General features: G+C 33.9%; 2 protein-coding genes across 4 annotated transcripts; both read left to right on the top strand.

Moving 5' to 3' along the window:
• The first annotated feature begins 2,411 nt into the window (after positions 1-2,411).
• On the top strand, positions 2,412-8,711 carry Cka (Connector of kinase to AP-1). 2 transcript variants are annotated; one of them, XM_018449863.1, is made up of 11 exons: positions 2,412-3,216; positions 3,619-3,722; positions 4,754-4,954; positions 5,125-5,332; positions 5,528-5,686; positions 6,172-6,310; positions 6,864-6,988; positions 7,084-7,262; positions 7,406-7,737; positions 7,962-8,273; positions 8,397-8,711. In XM_018449863.1, exons 1-11 carry the CDS (start codon positions 2,923-2,925, stop codon positions 8,564-8,566), a joined length of 2,223 nt encoding a protein of 740 aa, XP_018305365.1. In that variant the 5' UTR covers positions 2,412-2,922; the 3' UTR covers positions 8,567-8,711. The 2 variants fall into 2 exon arrangements, with proteins under 2 accessions (XP_018305365.1, XP_018305364.1); XM_018449862.1 differs by having other exon boundaries at positions 5,525-5,686.
• A 1,192-nt stretch (positions 8,712-9,903) lies between these two features.
• Positions 9,904-13,725, top strand: red (LysM peptidoglycan-binding domain-containing protein red). 2 transcript variants are annotated; one of them, XM_018449674.1, is made up of 5 exons: positions 9,904-10,164; positions 10,317-10,609; positions 12,153-12,302; positions 12,379-12,506; positions 12,815-13,725. In XM_018449674.1, exons 2-5 carry the CDS (start codon positions 10,433-10,435, stop codon positions 13,047-13,049), a joined length of 690 nt encoding a protein of 229 aa, XP_018305176.1. In that variant the 5' UTR covers positions 9,904-10,164; positions 10,317-10,432; the 3' UTR covers positions 13,050-13,725. The 2 variants fall into 2 exon arrangements, with proteins under 2 accessions (XP_018305176.1, XP_018305177.1); XM_018449675.1 differs by having other exon boundaries at positions 12,379-12,502; positions 12,815-13,045.
• Positions 13,726-14,558: the final 833 nt, after the last annotated feature.

Genomic DNA, 14,558 nt, shown 5'->3' with positions numbered 1-14,558 from the left:
AATTTTAGATCTAAAAGGATACATCAATAGCAGCGAGCGCTCACTCAAATGTTGAATGCGCCCAATGTTACGTATTTGAACGCAGGTTTGGTCGATGCAGATGATCTGAACAGCTCAAATGGATTTACAGATGGCTCTTGGTGAAGAATTTTTGAAAATGCACATTTACAGATATAATTCGAAGCAGATCAAACATGAGTGTTCGCAGGTGCATGACAATTTTGCGATTATTTTAACAACGAAGGAGCAGTATCGTGGCAAGAGAATCGTTTTTAAGATAATGATTTTTAAGATAGTGAATAGCTCATAACTCCGTTAAAAATCGTCGTACCACAATTTAAAAAACAGATTTTTAAATATATATATATATATATAGATTAGGTTGTTGAAAATTTGAAACGAACTTTCCGAACAACCTAATACAATATAAATCGATGATCAAAGTTAATTTGTGAATATTATTGTCAAATTCAATTCAGATTTAAATAAAAAAAATAACCTCTGTATAAATATATTTGATAATAATATGAAATAAATATTATTGTCCACAGATTATTCGCTAGATTAATTCCGAGAGTCTGAGGCTTCATGTTGAAATGTTTCGTATTCTGCATACGAAAGCTGTTCGAAAGCTGGAGTCACTTATATGGAATTGTAAATTACATTTTACAAAATGTTATAAAAATTTATTTATTATGTTACAATGTTGCAGTTATATTCTGTTTGCTGGATTATTTATAAAATTAGTTATGTTTGTGTTTACTCATAAGAACTTCGAATGGATTGTGTATTATTTCATTTTGTATGTCTCGTAATTATGACGAGTTAAGAGTTTTTAATATTATATTATATAAGTAAATAATAGTGTGCATGTATCATGTTGTATATTGTGTATTTATTTCATTTAAAATATGAAAGTATTATAAAGAGTTATAAATTACGAATTATAATTACGAGTTAAGAATTATAATTTATAAAGTGTTATAAATTACGAATTAATAATTATTATTAATTGAATATTAATTTAAATATAATAATATATATAATAAGTAATTATAAATAATTAGTAATTAATAATTTATTAGTTGAACATTTTATTTCTTTTATTTAATATTTTATTAATTCATTATTAATTAATTAATTATTAAATTATTAAAATTATTATATTGCTTATAATGTGCTCTACTGACATTATATTTCATGAATTTCGCGTGACGCGTAATATTTAAATTTATGCTACACATTGTATAAACATTTGACGAACCTCATACGATCATTGTACCAGAGAGGGATTCGCATCCAGGGAACTTATTACGGTTCCTTGTGACGTAGTGAAAATTACAAGTGATTGAATTCACTAGAATATTTACAACTTCATTGGTTAACATCTAGTGAATTTGATCATTTTTGTAATTTTCACTTCGTCACAAAAACCGTAATAAGCTCCCCTATAGTGCACGTAACATATGCTATAATATTTCCCTAGTTTTTACGTATGCGATACTTTTCAAGAATAGAGGCCCTGGATATCGAGAAAGCACTCTGTTTTCAGCTATACTGATGGGAATGGGGGAAATATCTAGATATGCATATCTCCGTGAAATCGCAGCTATAGTCGGTTCTTATTTCAAGATCGTCTTAAGTAACATCTTAAGACACTAGTGCGGCCTTCTGATTGGCTCGTGACATCTCAAGGCTGAACTTAAGACGATCTTGAATCTGATTGATTCATGCACTAGCTTAAGACCATCTCGAATCTTGAGCAATGTCTATGACCCTTTTACACCGAGAACTTGATATGCGTATTAACTAGTAACTTTCTATTAAATTATTTTAATTTCAGCAATGTATTTAAAGAATGATGTACTAAATTGGTAGAATATGTATCAAAATGATTAATTAAATACACATATCATGTATATATTTACACGTTTCGCCGAAATTAAGATAACTCAATAGAAAGTTACTAGTTAATACGCGTATCAAGTGCTCGGTGTAAAAGGGGTCATATTCCATTAGATCTAAAAATATAGATCAAACAAATACAAGAGGTTTGTTCACGTCGCATGCTTCAACATGTTTCAATATTTTTCCTACTATAGCTCCTACTCACTCCAACGCGCTTGATAGAGTGAGTAGGAGCATGTTGGAACATGTTGGAATTTGCGAACGAACCTCTAATGATGGATTAGCTCACAACTTGATAGGCCAATCTGACCAATGGGAGCCGACATCGTAGCAAGGATTAGGGTGCCTTTACATGAGCTCGGAAACATGGAAACGCGCAACCAATCAGTAATCGGTAAAACGCGAAACCATAACAGCGGATCGTTTCTGATTGGTTACGCGTTTCCGCATTTTCGTGTTTCCGCGCTCATGTAATGGCACCCTTAGGAAAACAAACTTGTGTGATCCAGTTAGGTGAGAGATCCGCAGCGCGCGACGGCGACAGTGGTAATAAACGAGTCCATCAGTACCGATAAAAAGGGCGAATTTGAAGCGACGATGCACGCGAATCAGTCGGCAAGGTGCTCTGAGGTGCTCACAGCTGGATATCGCGAGGCATGCCGCGCGGTAACTTTCACCCGTTGACCCGTTGGCGTACAGGGAGGCCGACGTAGCAGTAGAGAGGAAACGGTCTCCCGTACCGATCGCGGTCCATTCCGCTTTTCCGGAAGGGAGCGTCGCGCGGACTTGTGCACCCGCGAAACAGCGTAGAGCGGGTCTGTAATCTGTATGGACTTATTCTCGTCGCTCGCACGGGAGTCTCGGGCAGTCTCGGGACTCGGGTACGACGGCCACTGTGTATAACTGCGTCCGCATGCGTAATAATTGTCTCCTTACCCGACGGGCCGATCGAAATACATTGTCCGACCAGAGAGCACTCTCGGGGTACTCCGCGAAGGAAGGGATGTTGCTGTAATGGCCGCCGTGTCATTCATTTCAATGAAGGTACCGAGCCAGTTTTGTGGTGCCACAATGGAGGATAGCTGCAGCCCCGCGTCCCAGAATCACAACGGCCAGCTGGCCGGCGGCGCGAATGTTTCTCTCACCAACAATAAGCATCAGGGTGGCAGCGACAATGGCAGCAACGGCGACGCCAAGGACCAGCGGCCGCAGTACTCGATGCCTGGCATCCTGCACTTCATCCAACACGAGTGGGCCCGCTTTGAGCTTGAGAGGTCCCAGTGGGAGTTGGACAGGGCGGAATTTCAGGTATGGGTCCCCGTAACGACGACGCAAAGCTCGCGGATCGCGAGCGAATGTGCGCAAGACAATCGTCTGCCTTATTGTCACCTTAGGTGTCATGTGACAGGAGGCACATAAGGAAGTATGGAACGAACGTTACTTGGAGCTATCGTAGATGAAACGCGTTAGCAATGCAATAGAACGTATTAACAATTAGCATTGTGAAACTTGAGCATATATACTTATTGGCGTTAATGTTGTTTCGATTTGTCTTAACTCTGTCAAAAGCGTAGCAAGTGGTTCTTTTTTTTGGAGTTACCCCCCAATTTATTGATGTTTACATATAGAATAGATATATGAGGAATTGCAAAAGTAACACTGCTGTTAATGCCACATTGATTTAACTTTTCCTGATATTATATTGCACAGGCTAGGATAGCTTTTCTTCAGGGTGAAAGAAAAGGACAGGAAAATTTGAAGAACGACCTTGTGAGGAGAATAAAAATGTTAGAATATGCACTTAAACAAGAAAGGTAAATAAATAACTAGTATTTAACTATGGTAATATTATTCAATACATTGATGGCTGTGTATCCTTTGCATCATTTGTATATGAATGGTGTTCTTTATTTTTGAGAATATTCCATTTAAATAGGAATGACACCAAATTTTTATAAAAAGTCCTGTTTTTCAATGATGTTTTATGGTAAAAAAAATAAAATAAACTAATTTATGAAAGAAAACATGTTTAGCTTTCTAGAAATTTTTTTTTATAAAATCATATATGAATAATATATATGAATAAATTGGCAGTCAATGTATTAAAGAGGGATTTAACAAATATTTTTGCTGGCATTAATGTTTAAAATTTGATCTTTATATATAATATGTATATACATTTTAATAAATAACATTGGTATGTATGTATATTATATACAGGATATCATCCAGTAAAGGCTGTAACAATGTTTAAGAATAGATTTCTGAGATTATTTTGAGATAAAGATCCTAATACTAAAATATCAAGGCTATAATAGTTTTTGAATTATAAGCATTTAAAGTTAGCAAATCATATCGCCTAAAGTTCGCGCATTCATATGTGATAGATAAATACCAACAAAAAATGCCAACCATACCTAAATGCACTAACTTTAGACAATATGATTCGTTAACTTTAAATATTCATAATTCAAAAATTACTATAGTCTTAATATTTTGGTATTAAGATTTTTGTCTCCAAATAATCTTAGGAATCTACCCTTAAACATTGATACAGTCTTTATTGAACATTCTGTATATAAATGTAAAAAAAATTCTTCTTTATTTATTAAAAAAATATATTATTATATTATATATACTTTCATGAATTATAATTGTTATGTTTACAGTGTGAAATTAAATGAATTTGATTTGAATTTATTATTAAAGTTTTCGTATACATACAATTGAGAGATACAAACATAAATATTATGTTGCAGAACTATCATTAGACTGATTGCGACTATACTTTATAATAACATTTATTACAGTGATCTTACAATGCTATTTCTTGTAATTTCTACAGAGCGAGATATCATAAGTTAAAATATGGTACTGACTTAGTAATGCAAGATGTCAAACCACCTCTTTATGAAGAAGGTACCACGTGCAATATCTCTGAAAGTGGTAGTGGTGGTGGTGGTGGAGGAGGAGGAGGAGATGGAGAAGCTTCATTTACTTCTGTCAGTAATGTTAGTTGGAGACAAGGTCGTCAACTTCTAAGGCAGTATGTATAAGATACTTTTTAATTTTAGAAATACTTAAAAATTTTTAATTGCTTGCAAATATTAATATTTTTGCATTTTTATTTTGTATTTAATTTTTGTAGAAAGAGATAAAAAGAGAAACATTAGTATCTAATTCATAAAAAGATATTATAAATGTTTTTTTTTTTAGGTATTTGCAAGAGATTGGATATACTGACACAATAATAGATGTACGGTCAAACAGAGTACGATCTCTGCTTGGCTTAAACAATAACACAGACACAGAAGAAATGAATACTCCAGCGTTAAATGGAAATGAAGGAGTAGCACAAGATAAGCAAGAATATAATGAAAGTCTCTTACTCCGAGGAAGGCAACAGCGCAACCCCAACAAAAAGGTAGAAATAAATAATTTATATTTTTTAGAATTTGAAATAAAAAAACTTGAATTACGTGAATGATATTAGCAAATTGCATATATCTAAATAAAAATTTTTAATGAATTTGTAAATTATATTGAAAGTTTAAAAAGTGATGAAAATACCTTGCATATAATCTCTATATAAGAAGTGTGATATTTCCAATTCTAGCAGCAGCCATCTTCTATAGCAGAGGCAATGATATTAGATACAGAAGCGGCTGTTATAGCGAATTTCGAATTTTTGCGTCACACGGATATGGATATGGAAGAAGAGGAAGGAGACGTAGAAGACGAAATTTACGATGCAAATACAGATACCAAACCAAATAAAGTAAATTTCCACTATTACTTTAGATGTTTATTTTATAATATTTAATTTCGTCATATATTTATTTATGACATGTGTGTTTTATCAATATGATTTTTCAAAGAGTTTCTAGGACCATACATGTGAATACACAACAAGAAAGAAAAGAAAGCCTTTAACGGTCGAGTTCGATCTTAAATGTTCAAATAATTCTATGCGAATTTATATACTATGTGGTTTAAATTGCACCGAATTGATTTTTCGGTTTTGAAAATCGATTAAACTACAGCAGTAATATCACAAATTAAATTGCTTAGCAATTCATTAATTTGATGCTCATAAGCATTTCATAAAGATCTTAATGTTAGAAATAGCAAATTAAAATCTGTAAATAATGTTATTGCGAAAAATATTATCTCGACCGGGGATCGAACCCGGATCTCTAATATTTTGTAGGAGCGTTCTAAGATCACCGAGGCGGATATATTATTTTTGTTTTTGTCTTGCAGGCATCTATTCCTCTTTTAGCGGAGGATGTTGATACAGATGCAGAGGCAGAAGAAGTGTTAAATGAATTAAACCTTCTCACAGAAATCGAAGAATCACCGCCTGGTTCTATTCATTTGGAAATGAATTCTTCAGAATGGAGTAAGTAGTATTCATATTAATTTATACATTTTTTAGATGTTTCTATATTTCAAAATGTAAATCTGTTACATACACACACACACACACACCCCACGTCATAATACAGAATGTCCCAAAATTCACAACTCAAAATACTACAGTAAGAAAATTTTCAAAAAATTGTATAAAAAGATTATTTGTAAATTTTTATTTTAGATGGTAATTTTTGAAATAGTAAAGATTTAAATATAGCCAGTTACAAACTACGTTTAAATTGCCATCTGCCTATGAGTAGCGCGTGTTAGCGAATGTTGGTGAATGTGCATTTCAGCATACTCAATGTTTATAGATGGCTATCTAAACGTAAAGTCTGTGATTGACATACTTAAACTTTTATATCTCAGAAACTATTCCTTGAAATAAAAATTTATAAAAAACTTTTATTTAATTTTTTAAAAACTTTTGCTATAACATTTTGAGTCATTAATTTTGGAACACCTTGTATACTTGTAATGTAATATATTTATAATATTGTTATATTTTACGATTTACTAATCTGATATCTTCCCTGAAGACGCAGCATTACATAGAGGATTGCAACCAGACCCGAGACGCCCAAATAAAGAAGGTGATTCTACATTGGAATTAGGAGAATTAGAACAATTATGTGTTAACAACGATGCAGAAATATCGTATGATGTAAGTTATCAGAATCTTTCCTATATCGCACAAGATGATTCGATATGATTCATTTATGTTCATAATGCTGTTGATCCAACCGTTTTATCCAACAGATGGTTTCTACCACAAAAGAGACGTTCAGGAAAACATGGAATGCGAAATATACGTTACGATCGCACTTTGACGCTGTTAGGGCACTCGTCTTCCATCCCACAGATCCAGTCCTCATCACCGCGAGCGATGATCATACGCTGAAGTTGTGGAATCTTCATAAGACTGTACCAGCGAAAAAGTTCGTAAATTCCATATTTTGTCATGAAAATAACTGTTTAATCGCAATATCTTATTTTAAAGATATATGCTATACTTTTTTACACATATATTGTGTTTATTATTATATGTTTATTATTACATTCTTTTTTTATCTTTTTACAGGTCAGCCTCGTTAGATGTAGAACCACTTTACACATTTAGATCACACACTGGTCCTGTATTGTGTCTGGCCATGTGCAGTATGGGCAATCGATGTTACAGCGGTGGTTTAGACGGCAATATTCATTGCTGGACGCTTCCATCGGCTAACATTGATCCATACGACTCATATGAACCAAGTGTCCTTAGTCATACGTTAACAGGACACACGAACGCTGTTTGGGGCTTGAGCATGTATTTTCGTACTATGCTGTCGTTTAGTGCAGATGGAACTGTAAAATTGTGGGCCCCACAGACCCCACAACCTCTTCTCAATACGTATGTTTCAGAACAAGGTACGCAAATGTTATTTAACATTTTAAGCAACAATGCGCTATTAGATCATGATTAGCAAGTAGCAAATTGTATGTTAAATTATGTTAAATTATAATAACGGGACTTGTGTCTCGAATTTGCACAGCTTTATCTAGCAAATATTGATCAAATGTAAGTTCCTCTCTGTGTTATACATTTTTAAGTGACTATCTGTCATAATAGTTTCTTTTTTCTTCTTTTATAGACGGTGTACCGACTTCAGTTGATTTTATCAGGGACGACCCACACAAGCTGGTCGTAGCTTATGAAGGAGCTTGCGTGGTATTTGATACTGAAACCGGCGCGATCGTGGCGCGACTCGAGGCGAACGAGACGAAAGGCGTGAATCGTGTAGTAGCACATCCTACGTTACCGCTCGTTGTGGCCGCACACGAAGATCGGCACATTCGATTTTACGATCACCGGTCAGCTACTCTTGCTCACGCAATGGTAGCGCATTTAGACGCAGTTACTAGTCTCGCTGTAGATCCTCATGGTTTATATTTACTTTCAGGAAGTAAGTAAGAGAGAAAACGTACTATGATTAATTTTATCGCGATAATTTCGTAGCACGAAACTATCAGTCAGTTAAAAATAAAAATTATAAATTTCGATGCACTTCTTATTTATTGTCGCACAGGTCACGATTGCAGTATAAGATTGTGGAACATGGACAACAAGACTTGTGTTCAAGAAATAACAGCACATCGGAAGAAATTTGACGAAAGCATTCTGGACGTAGCGTTCCACCCATCACGACCATTTATAGCGAGCGCCGGCGCCGACGCTCTCGCCAAAGTGTTTGTGTGAAATGTGTAAAATCCAAGATACACTCGCTACATCAAAATAATTTCTACTATTACATCAAATCGAGCAGTTTTTGTACTCGTATTCATTTTAGATAGCCTTATATAACTTTATGTGTCCACACCGTACATACGGAACATATACATCTGATATATTTCTGTTGTAACTCTGATTGTTCTACCATTTTCGAGGTATCGATTTATAAAGAAATCAAATCGCTCGTGTAGTTATTCATAAAGGAAATGAAAAAAATTATCAATAACTCTTGTCTGTGACACAGTTATGGGGGAAAAATAACTAAATGATATAAACGCTGCTTGTTGATGTTCGATCATCATTAAGTAGCTGATAATTATTTGGAATAGCGGGGAGGGGTATCATGTAGAATATTAGCCGATATAGTCCTGATAATTAGAGGAACCAGCCCCTTACCCACAGAATCCAGGAAGTACACTGCCGCGGTAGCGTAATATTTATCCTTACGTTAACTATTTATTACCAATATCGCCGTTACTGTTGCACAGCTACTGGGGATTAATACAATCGTAATAATCGACTATACAGTTGCCCTAAATGAATAAAAAAAATATATATATATGCATAATTAGTCTCCCATTACACATAATTTTTTCCTGCTGCCTTATATATTCATCGAGGCTAGCACATAGTAATGATAATGATGATAATAATAATAATCGTAAGCTAAATAGACGTAATATTAATAACAATAAATTATAATTGTGTGTTTCTCTCTGTAATATATTGTATTTAAAAATAGATAACTGTGTAACGTATTATAATGAACATTTTTTTATTAAAATCTCATTCCACATTATTTTCTTATTTTACATTCCCAGACAAATCTGAATCGTCCTGAAGCCCCCTCTCCTCACTCGAAGGCGAGTAAATCCATTTTCCATTTACCATGGTAAACAAATGGGGTCATTGCAGCGAGAGCAACAGCGATCGATCATGTTCCTTGAGCGAGAAAAATTTCGTGCGATCGTATCTTATTTTTTTTTTCGTGCGGGTTGGTACGTGAAACAGCGCGTCTCGTCTTAATATTATATTAAGGGGATTAGGGGGATTAGAAGATATATAATCCTTACGAATGTTTTCTTTAATGAGCGCGAAAAACTGGAGTATGAATTTGTAGAATTATTCTCCCGTTCTTCTCGGGACGGGAGAACAATTCTATAAATTTACTTCACTTTCACTTCCCCATTTCGCGCAAATACCATCTTTCGGTCTGTGGCGAATACATCGCGATTATTGCTGTTTCAAAGAGAGACAGAGAGAGAGAGAGAGAGAGAGAGAGAGAGATGGAGAGAGAGGAAAAAAGAAAGCACCCTCCCATTCAAGCACGACGCGCTAATCAGCTGAAGCTGAACACGATCAGCCATAGAACATGAACCGCGGGCGATCTCGTGATTCCCCGTGATCCGATCGAATCGAGGAGTGAGGACATAAATCAACCGTGAGCTATCGATGATCCCGAGAGAAATGACAAAGTTTCCCATAGACGTGTGCACGCCGTGCCAGGCATGAGAGCTGGGCGCTTACTTCAAGTTCCTCGAGTGATTTGTTGTTCCACGCGCCTCGTAAGTGGTTAAGTCCTCTCTATAGCCTCGTCCTCCCATTTACTTACGGAGGAGGCTCGGAGGAAGATGAGATCAACGAAACGACACGAGATTCTTAACGAGGTGTCGCCGACAATCGAAAAATAAAATCGTCTAATCTGTTAAATTCTCAGACAGGTTATGTGAGACTCGTGCGAGTTTATTATCACCCGGAGACGCGCAATCCGAGACATACATCGACGAATTATGGTATGCTCCGGTTCTTGGTGAGCGTCCCGGTGGCCTAACGATGGAACGGAACGGTGCCAGGGAGATGGAGGAGCGCCGATGCATTCGAGATACTGGAAGAACCTTGAAGAAGTACGGGAGCACAGCCAAGCACATGACGCGGACCGAGAGCTTGGTGAAGCACACAGTGTGCCCTACGGACACCCTCCAAGGAATAGCCCTTAAATACGGAGTTACGGTACGGTTCGTCCATGTGTATTGTCCTCTCATTCATTTGTCTCGATATATTGCGCTCATTTGCTACAATAATGACACAATTCTAAAACTACATGTCATTTTTAGTTGCTTGCAGAAAAAGAATGAAAACATTGTTATAGCAAATGAACGATATGTCATTTTGTAAAAGAATCCTATAGAAAATAAAGACACTTAATATTTTTAAGGCTTCCACAGGTATTTTTTATATAAAAGCTATGTTTCGCGGGTTATCTCTGTATCTATATCTATTCTTGAAATGCCAACATTAGAGATACTTGTAATAAATCTCATAGATATTGGATCATTTACATTATATTATATTAGTGCGTATTAAAGGCTGTTATACATGAAATTAGCAAACTTAAGTAAAAGCATACAAACATTTTAAACGATTAAATATCTAAAAAGTAATATTGTATATTTAACAGAATGTACATATTTTATTTTATTGTTAAAATTTATTAAATTGTACTGCATTTAGATACTTTATATAAACATGCTTTGACAGAAATTGGCATTTCTCTTCTTATTTGTGAATCTTCTTTAAACATTTCTTAATCTATTTCACTTAATGTGAAATAGATTAAGTAATTTATGTAAGGCCTTTAATATGTATATATAGTATATACTCTAAAAAATAGCGGTATAAACTTAACATCAATATAGTGAGAAATATATAGATACTATCATGGGGACTACGAGGTGGGTACAAAGGAGTACACTTGCATTCTATTGGTATATAAAATAAGTAAGAAAGAAGAAAATCCACAAGAAAAAAAGAAGTCGCATAATACTGAACATAATTTTTTTAATTGAACAGAAACTCAATGCATAAATATTAATTAACATTTGTAATAAAACTTTAGGAAATCCATTTTAAAAATCTATTTTGAAGCAAAAACTTGAGTCATCTTGGTTGCTGTCCAAATTTGTTCGTCATATTTGGTCTGTTCGCGTTGCTTGCACTTTTTACATTTAGCATCTTTGCATTCTCTCTTTTCAATCTCTTTCTCCCAAATATACATCTATCTTATTTTAAGTTCGAAAATTTTTAGGGATTTCAAGCAACGCGAACAGACTTATTGTCAATGAATTCATCTTGTATCAGTTGGCGCTCGAATTTAAATTCTTTTGCAACTTCCTGAAAATAATTCTGCCAACGTCTATAGACACTGTGCATGAGTGTTAAATCCACACTGACTTTTTTAAAGTATACTAATCTAGTTATAGTGCAAGTGATCAAATTCATCATCACTGAAATGATTGCATTGGGAATTATAATAAATAGCATAAAACTTATATTACTTCTGTACTTACTTGCCTTTCATAATTCTGTTGAGCTTTAAACTTCATTGAGAAATGAAATATTTAAAGAAAAATATATATGTTATATTTTTTCTCGATATATATTACAGTTTTTATTTTATTGATTTGCTTGGAAATGATGTTTCAATCAATACTTCATTTGCTCCAGGTAGAATATGTTATCTCTAATGTAAAATTAACATTTCTAATTCTTACAGACAGAACAAATAAGAAGGATTAATAGATTATGGGCATCAGATAGTTTATTTTTACGGGAACATTTGCTTATTCCTGTCAGCGCAGACAGTCCTGCTTCTATGTGTAACGACGAATCGGCAGCTTCTGAGGAGCATGATATCCCTCCAAATGTAAGTAGTTTGTTCATCAATGATTGTCACTTTACCTCTCGATATATATGCCTTATGAATATGCTGCATTTCATAGGTATCTAGTCCTTCTTCGATATCGTCATCTATTGACGATGAAGGTTCGGTTAATGATTTCTTAGCTAAGATGGATAGCTCGATAGCAAATGCCAAGAGAGACGTCAAACGTACTCAAGGGAACAGTGAGTAAGTTATTTTCTATGCCTTATATACATTCAATGAAACTTACACATTTTTGAGCATATATTTTATATGAAAAGTGATGATTTAATAAAAATATGAAAGGCAAGCTTAGAAAATAAAAATTTCTCTCGAAGATTGGTATTCATAGTTCTCGTATAAGACTATCTTAAGTAAAGTCTTAAGATGTAATAAGCCAATCACAGGCCGATATTCATAATTCTTACTTTAAGACCATCTTAATTAATGTATTAAGGTACTAACTCTCTTTAAATTCTAAATAATATCTTTACATCTATAAATTATTTTTACAGATTTTGCACTGACGGTAATGACGTTTACGTACAACGACGGCGTGGGTCTGCTAAATTGCGAAACTCATTTCCCACCACATCAAATACCTACTCGACGTCCTCTGACTCCATCAGACCAGTGTCCTCTAGTGATATGCATAACTTTCCAACTGCTGTAGTTATGACGCAAGGAAGAAGAGTAAAGACTTCCTTGCAAAGACTCGAGCAGCAGCAAGATGAGATGTTCCAGTTGTAGCGTCTAAGTTTCGTTGGGCTGTAATATCCTGTGTGTCGATTGTTATTAAAAAGCTTGTAGGAAAGGATGTACTGTATATCAATGCGCGAATAGGAGGTTGCTTTTCATGTCTGACGTTGGTTGATCCAAAATATTACTATATTACATATACACTTTAATTAAACTGCATTACGCTCTCTTTTACATTGAAATATCATTCGCGTATCCCGTAGTTGGTCTAAGTAATATTCTTGTATAATGATTGCACTATCGCCATATTCCGATTTTACGACTTCTTCGTCGTAATGATATCGTGAATGGATCAACTGACTTATATACGTAGCGCTGAACTGTTTTACATAACATTGCTTAGTGGACCATATGTGCCTTGAATATATAAAACTGCGTTATATAAGAGTCCCATTCATGCTCCATTTTTGTCTGGTTCAGTCACATAAAAATTTATATATATTTCTTTTCGAATACTTTACATTTTTTTTTCGTTTGAGTTACTGTGATGAATTACCGGAAAATTTGGCAAAAAGCCAAAAACAAATTTTTCAAAATTAGTTATGTAGTGAAAATGAATAGTGCAAAACTATATATGAGCAAAATATAGAATTTACTTATCTGAAACGCGACTTATTAAACTAATTGTTACACTTGTTAATAAAAATGTTTTATTTTCTCTCTTAGTAAACCCTATTATAAAAATTTTTTTCACAAGTGATAAAAAATATATCATGTATACAATATTTTTCTAATATCAAATATATATAAATGTTGTCATTGTTTACAAGAATCCTAATAAAAATTATCATCTAAAATTGAAGAAAAGAACAAAATGTATCTGATATTATATATATATATTAAAACATAGATTAATTCTTTCAATTCATTCTTAGCTGGACTAAGTTTTCTTTGACTAATATTGAATTTATTGAAATGTGAGATTACTAGAGCAAATTTTAAGTAATATTTAATGAATTTGAATGTTCATTATAATCATCACAAAAAGTCAGCGAATTTTTTATAAAATATATTATAATACAAAAAGTCACAGAGATCCAAAGAAATTAAAAAGAATTTACATTTTAAAATAACGTTACAAATAATATTATTTAATGTCGCAAAGCGATGATTAAAACTAGAAATTATAATAACAGAGCAACTTAATTTATGATAACACTCTTCCACCTGACACAACTACACATTGATATACATTGTACATCAAATCTATATATTCAAATTTTATACATAATCTAAAGAAATCCTGTATTTTACACTGTACATACACTAAATAGTAGCACTGGTTGATAATGTTGTCTATAGTTAATATATCATGCAATACCATTACGTTGGAAAAAAAATATATTAAAATGTTATATATTGAGATCTCTGATGCATCTTCGCCAATGTGTGTGTGTGCGCGCGCGCGTGTGTGTGTGTGTGTGTATATATAGACACATATACGTAAGTTGGAAAAGCTGTAACTATAGTAAATGTAAATATAAATTAAATAAAAAAGCT

This window comes from Mycetomoellerius zeteki, unplaced genomic scaffold, assembly GCF_001594055.1.
Source record: "Mycetomoellerius zeteki isolate Tzet28-1 unplaced genomic scaffold, Tzet1.0 scaffold25, whole genome shotgun sequence".
NCBI lineage: Eukaryota > Metazoa > Arthropoda > Insecta > Hymenoptera > Formicidae > Mycetomoellerius > Mycetomoellerius zeteki.
Note: the sequence above shows the minus strand (reverse complement) of the source record. Positions and strands in the feature narration are given on the sequence as shown.